A 23,445-nucleotide genomic window follows, 5' to 3' on the forward strand; every position below is an offset into this window, starting at 1 on the left:
AATTTTTGAGCTTTCAGTCACGAATAACTCCAAAATTATTAACTTTTTAAAAAAACTCTTTAAGAACATGTTTGTCTTAAAATTCACTATTCTAGCGACTACCATGGTTTTTTTGATAAAATTTTTTCACCCCCGATTTGGAGTGGTAATCACACCCAGAGGAAAAGCACATATGGGCATAGGGTAGTTTTTGATCTTTGAGCTACTTTCTACCTACTCTCAAAATTTCATAACCGTCATATCCTGGACAATGGGGGGTGTAAATGTCAATATAACGTATTCTTCATCTTATTATGTATCTGTCATTGTAAATATGTAAATAATTATTTTTAAATATTTTTGATATAAAATTGTATCTTTATAGTTGTATATCAAATGCACTTTGCCTGTAATTTTATGTTTTTGTACATGTACGTGGTAATTTTAGATCTACAAAATTATCCTGCGCATATGCAAATAAGTTTTTTGTAATAAAACTAGACAGGCCCTTTTATTTATTGATCGATTTACATCTCTCTTGATTTTACACAAGTAATTTGAGGACGCCCTGTAACTACTTTCTTATGTAACCCAACACATACCAATCACGACTTCTGTTGGAATATCGTAAATCAGAAGAGAGAAAAACAAAAATATTGCTCCAGTCAGCTGCGCTGTCCGCGAAAATCGCAGTATCCGCGAATCGCGAGTGTCTATGACCATGTGACGAATAAGCACGCAGTTGGCCGCGACCGCGAGTAGTCTCAATTGTACCGTTGACATGTTCGTACGTTTTGTTATCGCTAAATTGTTTGCTGACGGCCGGCAGTCGTTTGTTATTTACGCATTATTCCTTAACTTTTCCGCAGAACAAATGGCACACTGGATAATTTAAAGTGTTTTGACTAAAAAGTGATGTATTCTTCTATTTTATCTAGTAGTACAGTGACATTGGACATGATGGAGAACCCTTGGTACCCACCCACCAGACAGGCCTTCTTAGTGGATACAACTGCTCCTAGGTTAGTTCTATAACGTTTTTAAATTTCACAATTCTGTCTTAAAGATTGGATGAGAAAATATACTGATAGTTATACACCTTGCTAAATTAGCATAGTGCTGACCTTGTAGGTTTTTGATATGACGGAATAAACAATTTTTAAATTGTGATAGAAATGAAACTGTTGTTTTGCTTCGGGCGCTCACTTACAAGGATGTATCTATCTCGCTCTCTTTCTTATGAAATCACTTGTTGCTATGGTGATACAAGTTGTTTACAGTTATAAGCTTAGACTGATTGGCCGTTTTAATGACAAATTAGGGGTATACAAGTTAGATCCCTTTTTCATAAGCATGGCGTATTATGTAATCTGTCAGTGTTTATTTACTATCCTTAAATTCATTTTATTGACAGTACGTACAAATAGTTTGTGCTGCATTAGTAGACCAAGGTAGTTCTTTCCTATATCCACATTGCTAATGCTTTAAGACTAGCTTTATCGCCTTGTTTAAGTATCATAGTTATCTCAGTGGTAAATAAAAAAATGGGATGTTTTGAATTTTTGATGTTATGGAAAGTTCGGGTTTACAAAATATTTATCTCGCTTTAATAAATTCATTTCTGGCGATTGAATTTTGTCTGTTTCCTAATTTCTTTGGATTAATCTACTTATATATATATATATATATATATATATATATATATATATATATATATATATATATTATAACCAATAATCCCCCAAGCAGTGAAAAGAAAAGATCTTTTCGTTGCGTTTATAGACTATGAGAAAGTTTTCGACAAAGTTAAACATAACATTCTCATAGAATGTCTAAATAGAAAAGGACTCGACAAAAATGACATTAACATAGTGAGAAATCTCTATTGGAACCAACATTCTGTGATAACATTAGATGGAAATAGCACGGATGCTCAACAGATAAGTAGAGGAGTGAGACAGGGCTATGTACTTTCACCATTACTATTTAATATATATTCCCAAGAGTTATTTACGCAAGCACTTAAAAACTGTACAGAAGGAATCGAGATAAATGGTGAAAATATAAATAACATCCGTTATGCTGACGATGCAGTCATTATCGCTGAAAGTGAGACAGACCTGCAGACGTTACTAAACATAATTTGTGATACTGGAGAACAGTTTGGTTTAACAATAAACTTAAAGAAAACAAAAACCATGGTTATCAGTAAGAGGGGCAAAATCATTACAATGATCCAGATAAAAAATGAAGAAATTGAGCAAGTGGACAAAATGAAACACTTAGGAGTCTGGATTACGGAAGATCTGAATCCGAAATTAGAAATTCGCTCAATGATAGAGCAAGCAAGAGCAGTCTTTTTGAAAATGAGGATATTTCTGAGTAACCAAAGACTCAATCTGCAAATCCGATATCGGATGGTAAAATGTTATATCCACTCTATTCTTCTTTATGGTGTCGAAGCCTGGACTGTTAGTGTTGACTTAATGAGAAAACTGAAAGCTTTTGAGATGTGGCTTTTTAGGAGAATTTTGAAGATACCATGAACCGATCTCAATTACGAAATGGTGTTGCACAGAATGGGAAGAAACACCACCATTAAAAGGCGAAAGACAGCATATTTGGGGCACATACTTAGAAATGATAAGTACTAGTTGTTGCAGCTGATTATGAAGGGTATAATCGAAGGAAACAGGGGTCCTCGTAGACGACAAATATCCTGGCTGAAAAACATTTGCGACTGGACCGGGTTAAACACACAGACGCTCTTAAGAAAAGCAGAAAATAGAGATGAATTTGCAATGGATATAGCCAACCTTCATTAGTGAAGACGGCACTAAAGGTAGAAGAAAGTATTTAAGCTAATTACCTGACAGCATATCGCTTTTGTGTAACGTGTATATTTCTTGATTGCGCTACCATTTAAATTTATCTATATCTTCGATTTGATTCGAGGTGTAGTGCCACTTCTTTCTTCATCATTTTTAACAGAGTATAAATTATTTATTCTACTTATTATGTGGTTGAAAATTTTGTTGTTTCAAGGCGAGTTTTCGGTGCTTATAAACTAACTGAAACATATCGACTAAGAGATATAAAAGTCCTATAAACAGGTTGTACCACAAGTAGTACTGGGGACTTCTCAATGCTCTTTTGTAAGTAGTCACATGCAAAAAAGAGCCTCAAGAGTTTCAGAGACCAAACTGCTTATCACCAGTTATCTCCTCACAAAGTTTATATATGCGACAATGCAATACTTTCATAGAAATTTTGAGCGTCTGGCTCATTAAACTGATACTGTCTGGTATTCCTTTTCTTGGGAATAGCTATAAATATTGATTTTAACCAGTTGTCTGGTAATTTACCGCTGCTGCATATCTTAAAGAAGAAGGTGATAATCGCAACGCTCTCGTAATATAATAGTTGTTACAATTCTGCAGGTATTTCGTCAGGACCAGAAGCTTTCCTTCGTTTCGCTTGATCAATGGTCTTTTGAATTTCTGAGATTAGATTTGGTGGGCCAGTATCTCGATTAGATGTTACTCTTCTCTTCTTGGTAGATTCTTTGGTCATCTTTATATCATTTTATTATGTAATTTTCCCATTCGGTGCAGCGCTCTTTAGTATCGCTTAAAATGCTACCACCAGAGTGTTGTAATATATTTTGCCTGTTAATTCTTTTAGTTTTTTATGCAAATGGAAGCTGTCTTGTCGTTGCTCCAGTTTCTCAATTTCTGATTCTCAATTTTTGATTGAATAGTGATGGAATATTCCAAAGGGACTCACTTATTAAAGTTATTTTATGTAATGAAATATCTGACGCACAGGTAAAATAACAATATTGAAACAGTAGAAAGGTTCCCATATCTAGGAGTTGCATTATGCACGGATGGAACAGAAGAACCAGAAATTTAAAGAAGAATGGTAAAGGAAACAAAGCCATTTTTGACTATTTTTTCTGCTTCAAAAACACATAATGGAGATCGAAAAACAGAACCCACAAAACTATTATCAGACCAATAATGTGTTTTGGATGTGAGACGTGTGTGATGATAGAAAATACAAAAAGAAAGCTGGAAGTCTTTCAAATAAAAGTTCTAAACTAGATTTTTGGACCTGTTAACGAAAACGGAGTATAGATCACCAGGTACAACCATGAACTACACCAACTGTGCAAAGAGGCACCGATCTCAGAATTCGTTAAACTTCAGACTTCGATGAGCTGGTCAGGTAGTGAGAATTTGAAATATTGCCGAAAAGAGCCCTAGAGATTAACATGACGTAAAACCAAAAGGAAGGCCACGGAAAAGGTGGGAGAGTAAAGTTGCAGCGGACGCACAAAATTTGTTAGACGTGAGAAAATCATCAAAAACATGAAGAAAGCACCTCACATACTAAAAATACGGCATTTTAAAATTTTGTACTTTAAATTATGTAGTAAGTAAGTAGATTTTTAAATGTAACAAAACAAAACAGATTGTTTAATTTAAAAAATTACATCGTTAAGTCCATCGTTGACTTTAACAGTCGGATATATTTCGAGTTGTTGAATTGGCTTCTCTTTATCCAGCCATAGGCCTGTTTGAAATGAATGCATATATTATCTGTATCATGTTCTTTAGGTTTTTTGCAAAATTTATTTTAAGTAAAGAGCTGATCTAGTGTCGACCTTCCTAGACGAAAGTTTGATATTCCCCAATATTTTTACTTAACGGTTGAAGCCGCTTATTGACGGTGACTGTAAAGATTTGATAATTTGAATATAAAGGATCATATCGCTATTATTTTTTACATTTAAGGCGGTCCCCTTTTATTTATAGACTAGACAAATAATCCCTATTTTCCAATCGCTAGCAATTTTCTTTCTCTTAGGTATGACTGCATGTATCATTATTGAATGTATATATATAATGTCGGTTTACACCGTTCTTCTACGTCTTCCGATTTCCAATCTCCATCTCATTCTATCGTTCCATAGATCGTCCTCCAGTTCTCTTTCCCTGATTTCTTTATCAACTCCTACTTCTTCTAGGCCTTCCTGGTCTCCGCATATCTCTTGGTTGCCATTCAAGAATTTGTCTTGGTATTCTATTCTCCGGCATTCTTCTTACGTGTCCGTACCATCTGAGTTGTGTCATTTTGATGTCATCAACAATATTATGTGTAACCCCCATGATTTCTCGGACTCTCTTGTTTGTTATTCTGCTCGACGGGAATCTCCAGACGCGCATTATTGAATTTTCGCTATCTAATTTTAGCAGTTCGAAAGAAAGATCGTCGAATTCCGGCGCTTTGTTCCTTTTGTTTTCGTGCCCGTATTGCTCGTTTGATATCTTCAAGAGTCAGGGCTCTTATCTCTTCATACCTTCTCTCGTTCTGCCGCAACTCCAGAGATTGGTTATTTTCTTATGTTTCTAGCAAAGCTTGGAAATTAGTTTTCCACACTGATTTTACTTCTGGTGGTTCGTTAAATTATTTCTCCCTTTTGGTTTCTACACAAACTTCGGGGTTCGGGGTTTATATTCTTCTTTTAGGTTTCGAAGATAGTCATATTTTATGTTTCGCGTAGATCGTTACTTCGAAGGCTCTGTTCCATTTTCTGTATCTTATCACTTTTTAATTTTCTTTTTTCTCTTCTACGTATTTTATCCGCTCTCCGCCGTGCTTCCTCAAGAGTTGTTCTTATGTCTCTAGTTTCTGGTTCCTTTCCATATATTTCTTGTGTGCGTCGTTTTTTCTTGTATCATCTGTTTGCATTTTCCGTTTCCATTCTGCTACTTTTGTCTTTTATTCTTTCCAATTGAGATTGCTTTGTTATTCTTTGGATATTTGTGCATTCATGTGGCCTGTCATATTCCAGAGCATTCTCATAAAGATCTTCTAACAGTTCTTCTAACTACTCTTTTGTTTCTATATCGTGTTGTTCTGTGTGCCTTGGGCATTAAAATTGACAGTCTAAAATAATTTGTTTTATTCTGAGTTTACATAATAAAATATCTGTCATTGGTGCTTTGAAATATATCCAACTATCTAACATATTGTCATCATCATCATATAACGGGGGTCCTACGGCGATTGCCGCTTCCCGCATTTCAGCCTCCATATTTTCCTATCTCTCCAATCTTCCTCTTCTAAGCCTCTAGATTGCATTGTTTTTGTAATTTCTCTTCTCCAGGAATTTGGTGGTCTTCCCCTTTTCCTTCTTTCTGGCGGAACATACATTAAGGCTTTCTTTGGCCACCGCTCCTCCTCCATTCTCATCACGTGACCATACCATTGTAATTGCCTTCCTTGTATTCTATCTGAAAGAGTATCTCTAATTCCTGTACGGTTTCGTATTTCCTCATTCCTGATTCTTTCCATTCTCGATACTCGACATGACCTTCTAAGATAATCCATTTCCACAACGTCTACTTTATCTCGTTCATTCTTTGTCATCGTCCAACATTCGGCACCATATGTGGTAATTGGTTCTACAATTGCTCTGTATACGCGAAGTTTGGTATGCATCTTTATTTTATTAGACCACAGTAATGAATTCAGTATTCGTATGCATTTTTTCCCTTGGGTTATTCGGTTTTGTACATCTATCTTAACTCTGCCATCTGCTGATATGATGCTTCCTAGATATTTATACTATTTGCAGCCTTTTATGACTGCGTTTTCAAGCCTCAGATATGTGGTATTTCCTCCAATTTTTAAATATTCTCTTTTGCTTATGTTTACAGTAAGCCCCCATTTGGCATATTCCTCAAATAATTTTCGATTCATATAATTTATATCTTCCTCATCGGTTGCAACCACCACCTGATCATCTGCAAACAACAATGTATACAGAGTTTCTTGTCCCACTTCGATGCCCATAAATCTATATTTATATCTCCAATTCCTCAATGCTTCTTGGACGTATATTTAACATATTGTCCTTGATGTTATTATCAACTACAAATGCCACATCAAATAAGAGTCAGTAATAATTTACAACGAACTGCCCAAAATCAGTAATAATTTATTCCCATTTGTTGTATTATATTTACTAGTTCTATGTTCTTGCTTTAATATTGTTGTCTTGGTTTAATATTGTATACAGGGAGTTCTAAGATGATTTTAACAGCCTATAATTCAGGAACTCATGCCAATTAAACCTACAATACCTACTATGAATTCATGTATACATGAGATCTGTGATCGGGCGCTGTGAAGTCATTACAATGAAAAACAAATCAATGGATCATGGGGGGGGGGGGGGTGAAGAATAGGTCAAACGAAAGGCTTTTTTTATCTCACAATGAGGGTATTAAAGTTAATAAATCGCTAATATCAATTGCGCATTTATCATCTCCAGATTATCCTGAAACTGGCCTATTTTTATAGTTTTTACAATTAAAAGAAAGTTGTCTGAGATTTTATTTAATTGGTAGATATGTTGTTGATTTATGGTGAATGTAGGAAAAATGTACACCGTCTTACGTAACATTTGTTTTGGTTGAGGAGAAGATGCGGCAAGGTTCGTTTCCGAACGGAAATATACAGCCATACCATGCCAAACCAATAGAGACCGAAAAAAATTTGGTGAATGTTTTATGAGATGTAACGATTAATTCACATGTGTCCATAAGGCTCATTACTGCAGAAACTGGAGTATCTTTAACTACATTTGAGAGAACTTTAAAAAACCACCATTGGCATCGATTTAAACTGTATTTAATTCATGAATTGCAACCTATTGATTTGGATCGAAGACCAATCATCGTCATAACGCAAGTGATGATGCAAGATACTCATGCCTTTTTAACTGCTGAGGATCCATAATAATGGGAGTTTAAATCGTTATTACTCCCATTACTGGAAAACTCGCTTTAAAACTAGATCGGGAATTAATGTTAGTGGGTTATTTAATGGGCGTTTAATAGGGCCATATTTTTTTGAAAAATATTTTAATGGTCTTAAATTTAAATTTTCTTGTTGCTATCTTTGGTACTGGAGAATATTCCTTTGCGCGAAAGGGAAATTATGATATGCCAACAAGATAGCGCACTCCCAAATTATAGCGATATTGTAATCAATTAGGTACTTTAATGTCACATTTCGAACCAGATGGATTGGAACTAACGGAACTGTCCGATGGACTCCAAGGTCGCCTGTGCTATCACCTTTAGATTTTTTTGTGTCTGGATATTTAAACTTAAGGCTTCATTTATAACGAAGAACCTATAGATGTAGACGATTTAAAAACTAAAATTGGACAAGCATGCTTAGACGTTTTGGCGCGTGATTTAAAGCAGAAATTCATTTTGAACACCTATAAAATTATTTCATATTTGGAACGTTCTTGATTATTGTTGACAATAAACATTAAATTGAAAATTTAACTTCCTTATTTACAAACCTCATTGTGGTACATCGTTCAGTTTGGGGTAAAAAACATTCATTCCCCTGATCTATTTAAATTTTTCAATTTTAATGACGTCACAGTACCTGTGATGACGTCACAGATCTCATGTATACATCAATTATAGTATTGTAGGTCCATCCCAATTTTCAAATAAAAATATTCATTACCTCCTTAATTATAAGCTGTTAAAAACATCTTGCAACCCTCTGTAGATTCCCTTTGAAGTAGCTGCCCATGAAATGTATGTTTAATCTTTGGCCATTCAGTTTTTGCTGCTGAGTTTGTTATGTTATCTTTTTTACATGTAATATTAATACTTTATGAATATAATGTATATTTAAATAGATATAATGAGCTATTATAGTTAAAAAATGTAACAGCCTTTTAGTTTCATTTATGAAATTTATTACTAAATATGTTAGTAATATGTACGAAATTATATTTCATTTAAAAAAAATTACCTCAACGTCTGTGGAGTTGGAAATCAATAGCGCTTTTAAGAATGATGGCGAGAGATATCTTATTCGTAAACATTAATTTTTGATAAAGTGTTATCAGTTCTCCAAGCTTTAAATTTTACTTCCACTGACAAAGGTCAAAATTGTGTTGATATAGGTACAGTGATGTGTTCCAGATTTAAAAACAACTTGATAAACAGAATATTCGTGATCTAGAAGTTACTCCAAATACGAGGAAATATTACGAGAGTTGTTCGGAAATAAAAAAAAAATTTATTGAATGTTTTTCTTGCACTTTTTATTTTAACAATATTTCTTCAAGCGCCCAGGAAATTATGATTTCTATATTTTGCAAGTGACACGGGTTTATGTTGGAGAAGATCGATGATGATGAACATTATTACTAGTGATGACCTATGGATTTATAAGTAATTATGATCACGAAAAAGTTTGGTTTAAAATCATTGTATTAAAAATAAGTGTCCTCTTTTTATAGTAAATTACATAATAAATATCTCCCACAATCTTCACATCCCTTTCTATCTTCAGCTGCTAAGAGTTTCGTAGAATGAGTGGCCCTCTGAATTCTGAATTTGGTCGCACTATCTGGTTGATTATTGTTCTCTTGGTCTTCTCCCCGGATCATTGTCAGAAACAATTAATCTCCAGTAGTCAGTAGTGCCCACCACAGAATTTCTTGAAGTGCTCCATCATATTGTTTCTCAAGATTAATGAATACCATATACCAATATATACAATAAATACCAATATTTTTTCATTAGCTGTCTATGATGAAAGTTATATCCTTTGTTGATCTGCGTTGCGTACATCCAAACTGATTTAACATCTCACATATTTTTATGATCGCGTTAAATGTTTTTATGTTCCGGTGTTCTTAAACAAACATATTAGATAATTTATCCATAGTTGTGATAGTTGTTATTCAAACCATCTTTTCAGGTCTTTCAGCCACGAGTTCTGGCGTCTTCTAACTGATCTTTTGCCCTGCACTTTACCTTCCAATACGATTTGGAGTCATTCATATCTTTCACCTCTCAACACATGACCCAGTTCGTTGATTATGCTGAGTAATTATTTTTGTTTACTCATGCAGTACCTCACCATTAGTAACTTTTTGTATCCATGGAATTCTCAGCATCCTTGACGCATTCCTCGTCGGATTCGTATTGCTTCGGATGTTGTGTGTTCTATTTCAATTGTTGCCGTTTGGTGCCAGTATAGTTCTGAGATAATTCGCGATAAGTCTTGTTTGTCAATTCCAGTTGTTCTCAGAATTTCGATCATCTTTTGATGGTTAACGCGGTCAAATGCTTTTCGATAATCAATAAAACATGCATATGCATCTACATTCATGTCTCTGCATTGTTGTGTTAACGCATTTAAGGCAAAAAGAGCTTCTCGTGTTCCCAATATATTTCGAAATCCGAATTGAGTGTCACTCTGCTGAAACTCACACTTCTTGTAAATTCGTGTATGAATGATTCTGAGAAAAGTTTTAAGGACATGAGACATTATACTTAATATTCGATAGTCATCGCAGTGTGAGGCATTCGATTTTTTTGGTAATGTTGCCAATGTTGATTTTAGCCAGTCTGATGGTATTTTACCGGTGTCATATATCTTATTGAATAGTGCTGTTATTAAGTCGAGGCTTTTACTTTTGTTGTCTGCAATTAATTTAAGTATTTCGACATTGATATTGTCTGGACCGGTGCGGTGGCTTTCCGGTGATTTTACTTAAACATGCTTATTATATAGTTTTCTCCCTATATAATTAGATATGAATTAATAAAATGTTGAACATCAGCTTTGTCTAAGTTTAGTTACTATTCAGATTTGCTATTAGACCAATTCGAACGAAAGACAGCATCAATTAAATTATATATCTAATGCCCATTCTATATTGTAATTAATAAGTTAATTTAACATACGTATGTGTTGCGGTTCGATTTGTGTAGAGATAATAGGTATGTTATATGTATTTATAAAGGCGATGAAATAATTCATATACCAGATAGTGGTACTGATGGATACCAGATTGTAACGAAGTTATTTTGCTTACCTTAGGGTAAGATTATGCGGGTAGAAATAGGGGACAGAAACTATGGGGGCGAAGATAGGGCAAGCAAGATAAACGCTACTTGTGCGAACGGCACTCAGGGGGTTGTTGGAGAGCTGGGGGTATAAGTGAATGGCAAGGGGGTTGAGATTGGGGTAACTACCAAAATATGAAAACAAGGGGTTACTTGCATGAATCTCCTTCCATAACTTCCTGCTGGATGAAAGAAAGTTTCTTCCTTCCTAAAAAGTAAACATACAAAAAGGTTAGGAGATTTTCTAAAATAAAAACAAAAATGGATCAGAGAAACAAATCAAAACGTTTATTTTTGTCTCATACAAACAGTTATCAAACATATAAATGGCACAAAAAATATACTATATAAATAGTTGCCAAATACAGAATAAAAAAACTTGCATGTGTCCGTTTACAAACTCTGTTTACAAAGGGGTTGGAGATACTACAAAAACTTACAAGTGTTACCGCACAGAGATTTACCTTTTTTTTAACAAACAAAACAAATAAATATCGAAACAAATAAAGCTAGCTGTCATATGTTAACATTAAGTTTAAAAGAAAACAATTTAAATGACAGCTAAGTTAAACCATAAAATTTACAATTTATTAAATATTACAAATCCTTTTAAATTTTAATGAAAGCAATTATTAATAATTATCAAAAAAATGTCTGTCTTTACTTTAAAATTTAAAATGTTAATTGTTACCTTAATTTCACTTAACTTCAAAAAAAAATTTGCTACTTTCTCTGGGATTGGAGCTGCAAAGGACAAAACTCTCAACTCGAAGAAAAAGAAGCCATTTCCATACGCAGGCAGGAACGATTGAAACAGGAACTTCTTCTTCTTAAAGTTCCATCTCCTATCGGAGGTTGGATATCATAACGGCTATGGTCACTTTGTTGGCTGCTGCTCTGAAAAGTTGTAGTGAACTACAGTTAAACCATTCTCTAAGGTTCTTCAGCCAGGAGATGCGTCTTCTTCCTATGCTTCTTCTTCCTTGGATCCTTCCTTGCATAATAATTCTCAGCAGCTCATATTTTTCTCCTCTGGTTATGTGACCCAAATATTCTAGTTTTCTTCTTTTTATGCTGTTCATAATTTCTAACTCCTTATTTAGACGTCGTAGTACCTCAGCATTGGTAATCCTTTAAACCCACTGAATTTTTAATATTCTTCTGTAACACCACATTTCGAACGCTTCTATTTTCCTTATGTGTTGTTTCTTCAATGTCCAAGCTTCCATTCCGTATAGTAAGATAGAAAATATGTAACATCTTAGAGCCCTCAATCTGAGATGCAACTGAAGGTCTCTGTTGGTAAGCATTGTCTTCATTTTCACAAATGCTTGCCTTGCAGTTTCAATTCGGACTTTGATTTCTCTGCTTTGGTCATTTTTGTCATCAACCCAGGTTCCCAGATATTTATATGTCTCTATTTGGGTTTGCTCTATCATTAATCTTTCATTTCCATGTTGCGTTTTTGAGACAATCATGAATTTAGTTTTTCTCTTATTTATTTTTAGTCCGTATCTAATGCAATAATCGTTAATTCACTTGGTGGAGGAAATCAAGCTGACGACGGGGACGTCCTATATACTCATTTTACAAAATTTCTTCAGTGCCGGTGTACAAATCTTATAGCAATTACTCTGTTTTAAACTGACATATTGCAAAGATATTATCACCTTAACCGGTCTTAAAACATAACACAAAGAAATTGAATCGACACGCGATTCAAAATGGCCCAAACATCTATCTTCTCCGAGATCTATTGCTTGACTCCTACGATGCCTTACATTTTACAAATTTCAACGCAAAATAAATTTCACTTTACGTCTCACAGCTAGTTTTTGCCTACAAACTTAAAACAAACAATCTACCCTTTTTTGACCTCGTTCTTTGCAACGAACCGACAAAAAATCTTCTTGAATATTTACTTTTAAATTGGTTAACTGGAAATTTTTTACCTCACAATACATACAGAGAATAGGGGAATATTAATGTAAACAAAGACAAAAAAATATTCTCAGTTAATACGTCTTAGAAAAACTGTATACCTGACTTGCAATATTATATTAGGGGACTTGAATGTAAACAAATCGTTTTCAACGAAAAAAAAACACTCTTTTAAATTCCTCGAAATAACACATAACACGTATTATATTGATATTAAATATTAACATATTTAAAACGCTACAAGATAAAAGAACCATCAGATCAGAAGATAGGGGAAATAATAAAGCCGCTAAAGAAGAACAAGAGTCCAGGAGAAAACGGTATAACAGCAGAAATATTCAAAGAAAAAAAAATTTGGAAAAATGAGAAATTACCGCAAGGCTGGAAAAAGGAGAAAATGGAAATAAAAGCCTATTCCAAAATTATAGAGAAATTGCTTTATTGCATGTAGCATATAAGATATTGGCTTTATTAATAAGAAACCGACTAATAAAATATTAATCTATAATAATAGGTGAATATTAGGAATTTTTTAGAAGAGGAAGGTCTACAATTGATCAGATTTTTACGATGAAACACATATTGCACTACAGCGACGAACAAAATCTAGATGTGCACCTTCTGTTTATAGACTTTAAGCAGGCATACGACCCAATCAATACAGAAAAACTTTACGAAGCGATGAATCTGTTAAAAGTACCTACCAAACTTATTGCTCGGTTATAAGAAATATTTTTTATAATAAAGAAAGATATGATAATCGCTTGGAGCCAAAAGTGGGCAATATAGTGAATAAAGCAGTAACTCAACATCGTTTCATAAAATTTGGCCGTCGCAATCGCAGATTTGTGGACGTGCGTTATCCTGAAAAAAAAACTTTACGAGAAACTTTCATCATGTTGATCACTTTACGAGAAATTTATGTGTGGACTATTGTGGAGGACAATGCTTTATATATGGATAGTAAAATCCAAAACAGGATAAGGATTGTGACGAAAATGAGCCAGATGTTCGAGAGGAAAACTGAAACGATTCAGTTTTTGCTCCGCTATGAGCAGCCTTGCATCCAAGCCGTCGAATATTTTTCAATTTCAAATATTTAATTAAAACTTCTTGAACATTATTAATTGAGATACCTATTTCGTCTATATAGAGGTAAAACTCACTAACTACAAATAAGTACAACAGAGATATTTAACATTTTGTCCGTTTTTCACTTTATAATTTTATTTATGATTATTATAGATAGAAGTGATATTATTTATGGAGGTTAGGTGTTACTTTACTATCCTGTTTTAAAAGAAATGATCAGAACTCAATAATTTTAAAATTATTAAGCTAAATGTACTTAATGAATTTTACCTCAAACTATCATATTCCTGATTGGTACTTAGGGATAAAGTAACTAGACAAGAAGTGATGAAAAATGTTATTATTTCGTTTACTATTACAAATTATAATAAATTCCTGTAAAATTGAACACAACAAAACAAAATATAACAAAAAACTTATTTTAAGGATGAATTGATGTTGAATCTTCTGATTCCTCATCAAAATTGGGTTCTGGCAGGTTGTCATTTGTAGAGGTACTTGTTGGTAGATTTTTATAATAATGATGAACTTCATCTGGTATGAGATTGTCGTTGCAAAGTTTGACTAGATCTCGTTTCTTCGGAGTTGAAATTGGGAGTAAATCGTTATAGAGAGATTTTAACCTTATTTCTGAAATATCCCGATTACTCCTTCTTCCTGGACCACAAGAAATAATTAATTTTTTATACGGCGATGAATGGTCATATCTAGAAAAAATCACATCTGCATGTTCTTTTACAAATTTGAAGCATTTAATTTTTAGCCGGGATACTGTGCAGCCGTCTTCATCTTTCGTTCTATTTTTTATTATTGTTCGTGCCAAATTATTTAGATCATAGAAATCTGTATATTTAAGTTCTCGTACTGCATACGGCTCCTTCTGTAATCTTTTCTGCTGTGCTAACCTAAATATTTCCAGCCAATCGTTTATGATAAAAGCTGTTCGGTTTTTCTTAGAATGCTCTATCGCCGAATGCATAGAGTCGCACTCCATATGACTATGTCCTGACTCCAAAAATTTCTGTTCTATGCATTCCAAGTGCGTAGTATGCACTGCATATAGAAGTGCAGCAGCCACTTGCTGGTTTCTATTTTGACCTCCACAAGTGTCTGAAAACAATGATATTTTCAGAACTGTGGAGGGTAAGTTTGTAATATACTTTAACAGAATAGATCCAATTTCGTTGCTACCACGCTTTCCATTAACTTCATTCCAGCAGTAGCAAGATGCGTGCTCACCATCTCCCTCATAAATGGTTAAATTGTATACAGATAATTTTCGAGAGTACTAAAATGTGGATACTGGGGAGTGAGGTAGTTGCAATACACTTTGAAGGTCGAATGTTGCTGTTTTAAATGTCTTGTCGTTTTGAGATAACTTTTTGTCTGTATTTTTTGCTTCATGGCATTCATTCTTCCTTATTATGTGCATTGAATATTCTATTTCTAAATCTTGTTTTTTTGTTGCATCTGCCATGTTATAGTTACTGCATGCTGCAAAAAAGAGTAATTATAGTCATTACCAAAAATTTGCCTGTATTTCCAATGACTGACTGGCTTTTGATTTTCAGCTAGACTTTCGAGATAGAGATTGAACATTTTTTTAATTGATAATTTAGAGTCCAAATAAAGTCTTTGACTGGTGGCCCTTGTATAATGCGACTCTACAGCAGGGAATGACTCGATATGTTTTTTTACCAACTGGATAGACTCTTCATTAGTAGCGTTTGGAGGGATTTTGCGACCCCTTTTATCTTCACTGAAAAAACAACCTGTTGAATTGGTTCCTTGTAAGGCCGTGTTTATGGGACCATTAGAAATGCATAGAGTTCTCTCAAAAAACTTGGCACATACTCTGTGCCGTCCTGAGGGACTTTCAAGGAAGTACAATCTTAAAACCGTTTTGTTGGTAACATTATTTTTTAAACGTTTTGGTTTAACTGGTGTAACATTTTTTATTATAAAATCTTTTTGCCTCTTAAAATCATTGAAAGACCAATATGATTGACACAATGTCTTCCTATCCTCTTCATTAAAATTTAATGAGCATTTATATAGTTAAATGTTACTTACTGATATAAACATGGTTTTGAGCTAAAATGTCACTTAGTGAGTTTTACCTCTATATAGACGATATATGTTATCTAGCGTACTTTTTCTCAATATAGTGGATTTTTTCAATCATACACTGAGCAGCAAGTATTGTACTTCACTGCAATGTCCATTTTGATCCCTCTGGCTTTTACGCTTTTGTTCTTACATAAGGACAAATATTGTTAAAAATTTACTCTCAAAGACCTTAGATTTAGACATCTAAACTATTTTTTCAGATATCCATTTTCTCCCAATATAACTTTTTAAATACAAAAAAAAAATCATCAAAATATGACTCTCGATACTCTCTCGAAAACTCGAAACTCGATATTTTGTAATACTAAAATATACCACATGAAAATATTAACTATATCTTATCCTTTAATATTATTTATTATACATCGATATCCCTCGAAAGTAATTCATAGCAAATTTTACCAACCGCATCGATTTTATTCACTTTCATGAGCAATCGCAGCGCGTTTGTTATTTGCTGATTTTATGTAATTGTGCCTCGTGGACAAATTGCAGCATTTCCAGTGCCGGAACAGGAAACAACAAGACCGATTTCTTCTTTGTAAAGAACTTACTCAGTTCATAATGGTTTCCACTAGGGTAAAATTAAATTTAATTTTGTTTCGTCATTAGAAATAAACGATGTTTATTTCATTTCTGATTAAATTATCGCGAATAGAGTTCAGAAGATCACTGTGTTTATAAGTGGAACTACAGATGTTCTAACCAATTGCAGTTGGAGATAACAATTTTAATTATGTTTCCAAATAGTATATTTGATATTATATATCAAAACCATGCACTTTATGGTGTATAATATTATTTAAATTTAAAATAAAATTAAGAATCTGTTTTAACCCTTTCTTTTTTAAGTATTTCGTATTTATATAGTAATACTAGTATATATATATATATATATATATATATATATATATATATATATATATATATATATATATATATATATATGTTAAATCTAGAGATAAGATTAATACTATTACAAGAATTAATCACTAACTCATTACTCACAGTCTTCCGGATTGAACAGCGTCGATTATCAACAGCTTTCAACATCCTCTTTGATATCTTCTTCAGGGCTTCCGAGGCTCCGACGGTTCATTTATACTGTCGATGGTGACGTGGTTTGGGTGTAGGTTGTAGTGGTGGTTAGCATCCTGGTTGACCAAGGGATTGGCGTGGGGGTTAGCGTGAACATTTTCACACCTTCTGCCAACTCTCATCATCCATCTTCACAAAAATAATTCAGTCATTAATATCCTTGCCTCCAGATCACTACGCCTTTGTTATGATGCAAGTAGACCCGCTGAGCTCGCTAGTTTAAAACAAACGCTCATCCAAAACGCGCGAAAATCATATCAATAGGAGCATCCACAGACATCAATCTCCCACTCAATCTCAACCCAAAGACTCTGACCCTCATCGTACGAAAGCTTTTCTTCCTTACATCAAAGGTATCACTGACAAAATTCTTAAATCAAGTGGAATAAAAACAATAGTTACCCCCAGCAAAAACTTTCATCCCTTGTCCTATCAACCAAAGACAACATTCTAAATGAACAACACGGAGTTTATGAAATTCCTTGTGCAGACTGCCACCGATCCTATATAGGCCAAACAAATCGTAGAAACCAAAATAGGATTTATGAACATTCATTTCTGTTCGCAATTCCGATTCAATTTCAGCTCTACGTCAACACCATCTTCATACAGGTCACAAAATTAATTTTGAAGACTTTTGAAATGTGTGTTTGTGTTTGAAAACAATGATCTTGATAAAATGATATCCCTAGGAGAGTGTGGACAGCTTTAGATGAGACGGGAGCAAGTTGGCTAACAGATATGTGTATTTATTTATTGAATTGGGACAAACGCCAAATGAATACTACTACTTAGTAACACCATCAAAGTATAGGATGGAGTAATTGATAGATATGTGAATCAGACCCCAAACTGAAGAGAAGTATCGGTCTTGGGTGGGCAGTATATATGTGAAGAGAAAAGTATTTGATCAATGCGTTCTCCCAGTGATGACATACGGAGCAGAAACACTTACTTTAACAAAACCCTGATGGAAAAATATATAAACAAACTACTTATTAAGGAAAAATTCCCACTGGTTGGGTATGTATCATAGTTTAATAAAAACTTACAATGAAGTGTAAAACTTCTAATGTAATTGGTATAATTTATAAAATTAATACAACTATGAACAAATCCAAAGGCTTACCAAATTGTTCAAAATATTTTTGGTCCTATCATACCATCATCAGTGATACCTGAATTATTTGCAAAAAGCTACCTCCAAATCGTTAACCTTTAATTTACATTTAAAATGTTAATTTTAAATTAATTTAAAATTAAGCTATATAGTGTCTATGGTTAAGGATATATAAAGAGAGCATACTGAGCCCATACTAGAAATGACAACCACGTCTGGGTCAAGCCAAAGTTATCGGCCAAGTGATCAGTTGGCTGGTACTACAGATGTTCTAACAAATAACAATTAGAGATAACAATTCTAATTTTATTTCGAAATAGTATATTTTATAATATTAACATTATATCAAAAACAACCACTGTTATCGTATTTTATTTTGATAAAAGTGTGAAAGTAGTAAAATTTAATATTATTTTTATTTAGAATAAAATTGAAAATCTGTTCTAGTTTCTTTTTACTCAAGTATTTCGTAGTACTAATAATATGATTGAGGAATCGTGTAACAAACAAATGACGTAAAATAAGTAACAAAAGTAAAGGAAATATCGGGTGATTGATTAAAGGTAACCCATAATGGAGCAAATTGATAAGTTGGCTAGTGACTTTGGTTTGTCCCAGACGTAGTCGCCATTTCGAGTAGGAACTCAGTATATCCTTTTGGATAAATCCCTAATGATCGACACTATGGCGCTTAATTTTAAATTTAATAATTTAAATGTAAATTTAAACTTTTTATACCGTTTTGAAAGGGGCTTTTTGCAAATACTTTTAGTATTACTGATAATGATCTAATAGGAACGAAAATATTTTGAACAATTTTATAATCCTTTTGGATATTTTTATACTTTTATAAATTTTCACAGTTCGGCACTAGAGTTGCGGTTTTGGAATTCGAGAGCTCCTCTTTACAATCACAAGTCTTGCTTCAAAAATGCCTAGATCAACAAAAAGATGTTTACGCCAGCTTTTATGAGGGATCGTTAGACACTATCAGATATGATAAACTTATAGATCTATTACATTTTTCAAAATCTAGATTATTAAAATCTGTGAAAATTAAAAATCGGTATTGGAATAGAACACAAGTATGGAAAAACATAACCGTTTCTAAAGGGGTTAGACATAACTGCATTCTTTCGCCACTTCTTTTCAAGTTATACAGGGAAGAAATATTTCTAGAGACACTGGAAGAGTACAATGAAGGTATTAAGATTAATGGCGTACCAATAAGTAGTCTTCGATATGCAGATGATACTGTTATACTAGCCAAAAACATCAAATATTTACAGAATATGTAATTCTACAGGCAACCAATTAGGACTAAAGATTAACAGAAAGAAAACTAAATTTATGGTGATTAGTTAAAACAACATTCAAGACATCGACCTGCATATTAAAACCGAACATATTGAAAGAGTACACCGATTCAAATATCTGGGATACACAGTAAATGATAAGTGCGACCCTGACGTAGAGATTAAGCTCCGAATTGAAATAGCAAGATCTAAATTCATAAAAATGAACTAAGAACATACTCCCTTACGGAGTAGAAGGGTGGACGTTAACAGCAGCAACTATAAAAAAATTAGAGACTTTAGACTTGTGGCTGTACCGACGCATACTCAAAATACTTTGGACAGACAGAGTGACCAATACAGAGGTATTGAGACCATTGAGTAAAGAAATGGAACTGTTAACAACTGTTAAAAGGAAGAAAGCGTCATATCTGAGCCATGTGTTCCTTAATGATAAGTACAGTCTGCTACAACTTATAGTGGAAGGCAATATTATATATAGGAGGTTTGGACAGAAAGGAAAAATCCTGGCTAAGAAATTTAAGGGTTTTAATATTAATTTTATAAATTATACCAATTACAGAAGTTTAGCATTTCATTGTATATTTTTTAAGAAACAAACGTTTCTTATGGTACTCATTGATCTTGAGAAAGCATATGATAGAGTTTCTCGGCAGGTTTTGTGGTGAGTGCTTAACAACAAATGATGTTCGCGTTGAGAGAAGATTGTGACAGATATGTATGAGAGAGTAACAACTAATTTTAGGACAGGTGTGGTGAAGACTGTTACATTTTATGTGAAAGTAATATTGCATCACTAGTCAGTGCCTAGTCCTGATTTATTCGCATTAGATCAGATTACAAAGAAACTAGAGGATAACGTTATGAAATACTGAAAGGGATTTAGAATAAAAACTGGAACTATGGAAAAAATCCCTTAGCGAATAAGGTTTAAACCTAGGTTAGAACGTCAATAAGAGAGTATTTGGAATGTTCGTTTAAATATATAATTAATATTAAGAAAATAACTTACGAAGAATGAAATTATTTTAAAAGGTGATAGTTTTACGTAGCCAGAGTTGGTATTAGAGTAATGGGAAATACATGGAGATGCATGCAGTAAAGTTAAGGTGGTATAGATGAAGTGGAAGGAGACGAGTGGTGTGATGTGTGTTATGAAAAGAGTCCTGTGAAACGAAAGGAAAATTGTATAAAACTGCCATAAGACCAGCTATGATACATGGAACTGAATGTTGTGTAGTTAAAAAGAAACAGTAGCAACGAATTCATGTGGTGCGCAGCCATGTATATGAGATGCTGTTTACCTAATACGGAAAATTGCTGAGCTGCAAGTTCCTGGGGCGAGTAGGAGAAGAAGACCAAAGAAGACATGGAGGGAGACGCTTTTATAATCCTACACTTGTGATATTGTTGCTGTATATTAACTTCATTATTATAGTTTATTCGTCTTCCGGGTTTGGACCGTGTCATTTGTGAGTGACCCAAAAGTGGGTTCATCTCGACGTTTCGCTACAATTGTATGTAGCTTCTTCAGGAGAACAAAAAAGAAAAAGAAAACAAAAGACAGGAAGATGGGTAGTTAGCAACGGTAACTCAGTTACTCAACGCAACCAGAGGCGAATACTAACTACCAAGATGGGCATATGGTCACAGTAACTCAACTACTTAACGCAGCCAGAGGTGAAAACCAAATGCCAGGACAGGGATTCACGTCCAACAGCTCAGAACACTAACGCGTCGAGAGGCGGGGAGTGAATTTTCACCTCTGGCTACGTTAAGTAGTTGAGTTACTGTGACCATATGCCCATCTTGGTAGTTAGTATTCGCCTCTGGTTGCGTTGAGTAACTGAGTTACCGTTGCTAACTACCCATCTTCCTGTCTTTTGTTTTCTTTTTCTTTTTTGTTCTCCTGAAGAAGCTACATACAATTGTAGCGAAACGTCGAGATGAACCCACTTTTGGGTCACTCACAAATGACACGGTCCAAACCCGGAAGACGAATAAACTATAATTCTGACTCTGGTCGTGGAAGCCTACGATTTCAACTTCATTATTGTCCAATTGGACAATTCCGAATTAAGGTTTTACTGTATGTTTTTTAAAGCATACAAATTGTTTTTCCTATCTTTACAAACTATTGACTTACAATGTGAGACTTTTCTGCCAACAGATATCCTTAAATGGAGTGATATTTGCCGAAGTGATAAATCATCGCCAATAATACTACAGCCCTAATACAGTTTTTGTATTCAGTAGAATGCCTTAACAACAGTTGACAGCTCCTCGCACCAGTTTTTTTAGCACCCACATCCACCCTATCCTTAGATTTTAGCTTTGGACTAAGTCTGATGTATATATATACTTTCCCCTGGGGATGACATAAGTTAAGTGTGATTATGCTAGAGTTCCAGCCCATCTCAGTATTTCTAGTTTTATAAGAGATATAGAGATACCACGTCTTTTATATCTCCTCCTGATCTCTTCGTTTAGATATGATTTTAACATATTATGTCACTATTTATTTGTGTCAGGTGCATCCGTTTAAAGACCAGTAAAAGGTTTCCGTCTGCTTTAGAAATGCTCAAAAATAAAAATTAGAAATGTTAGAACTGTATATTGTTATTTTTGTTTTCTTGCTTAAGTTTCTGCTTTTGAGTTATCTGCTCAGTCCAAATTAGCAGTCAAAGTTTGCTAGCAATATCCTTCGTTCGATTTCTTGTGTGATAAAGTTCTCATTGCTTAATAAAGACTCTAACTACTTGCTACTACCTCAACACTAGAATAATTCTATTCTAGTCGACAATTATTGTCGACGATAAAATCATGGCCAATATTTCTGGCTCTCTTGTTAGGGTTAATAAAATCACTTTCGTATTTTTTATCGTATATTGGTTCAGAGGGTTTAAAGAGTAGTAAATTTTTTTTTAACTGGTATGGTGTACGGACAATAAAGTCCAAATTTTCTTGGGCCACAATTTGTCTGGCTGTCAATCCAAGGAATTTGCTGTTCTTCTTTTTTAGTTTCTCATATATCTCCTATAATTCCATACATGGCGTTCTTAACTATGGTTATTAATTTCCTACTTCATTTCTTCCTTAATTTTGTCTATTATAGGTTGCATGCTACACTATTATAGGTTCCATGAGCGAATGCTGTAAATCTTATTGTTAGCAAAAGTTGGATAAATTTAAACAAGGATAAACGCTTCTGAAATAGAAAAAAGAATAGATGCCTTTGAGATGTATATATACAGACGAATGTTGAGAATTCCATGGGTACAAAGAGTTACTAATGTTGAGGTACTTCGTCGCATGTGTAAACAAAAACAATAACTAAGAATAATCAAAGAGAGAAAAATGCTATACTTGGGTCATGTGTTGAGAAGCGAAAGATATGAATTACTTCAAGTTATACTGGAAGGAAAAGTACAGGGCAAAAGATCAGTAGGAAGACGCCAGAACTCGTGGCTGAAAGACCTGAGGAGATGGGTCGACCGCTCATGCGCAAAGATCTTTCGCGCACGAGTTTCCAAAACTACAATTACCATTTGGATCGCTAACCTTCGAAAGGAGACGGCGCAATGAGAAGAAGAAGAAACGCTTTAAGGCTAGAAAGAAACTATACAGAGACATACATATTTTATTTTAAGCTGTATGTTTAGTGGAATTTATGTAATGTCAAAGATTCAATATGTAAGTTTAGAGTCCTAAACTTGATGTTTTTCTTTTGGCACTAAAACAAAATTAACGAATAAAATACAAATCAATTCTATCCTTGGAATCACCTTTGGAACTAAGCCAA

The 23,445-nt window shown here is 33.9% G+C and overlaps 1 protein-coding gene across 2 annotated transcripts in view; it reads left to right on the forward strand.

Annotated features, from left to right (window-relative positions):
• Nucleotides 1-23,445, forward strand: part of LOC140446094 (basic helix-loop-helix ARNT-like protein 1) — a 243,697-nt gene that overhangs the window by 62,806 nt on the left and 157,446 nt on the right. Inside the window, exon 1 of one of the 2 annotated variants that reach the window (XM_072538623.1) lies at nt 693-1,001. The exons of the other annotated variant lie outside the window; for it this stretch is intronic. Within the exon in view, the coding sequence (XP_072394724.1) occupies nt 895-1,001 (107 nt within the window). The 5' untranslated portion in view covers nt 693-894. Of the gene's footprint in view, nt 1-692; nt 1,002-23,445 lie in introns of those variants that run through there. 2 annotated transcript variants of the gene reach the window in all.

The sequence above is a fragment of the Diabrotica undecimpunctata genome, chromosome 7, assembly GCF_040954645.1.
Source record: "Diabrotica undecimpunctata isolate CICGRU chromosome 7, icDiaUnde3, whole genome shotgun sequence".
NCBI classification, from domain to species: domain Eukaryota; kingdom Metazoa; phylum Arthropoda; class Insecta; order Coleoptera; family Chrysomelidae; genus Diabrotica; species Diabrotica undecimpunctata.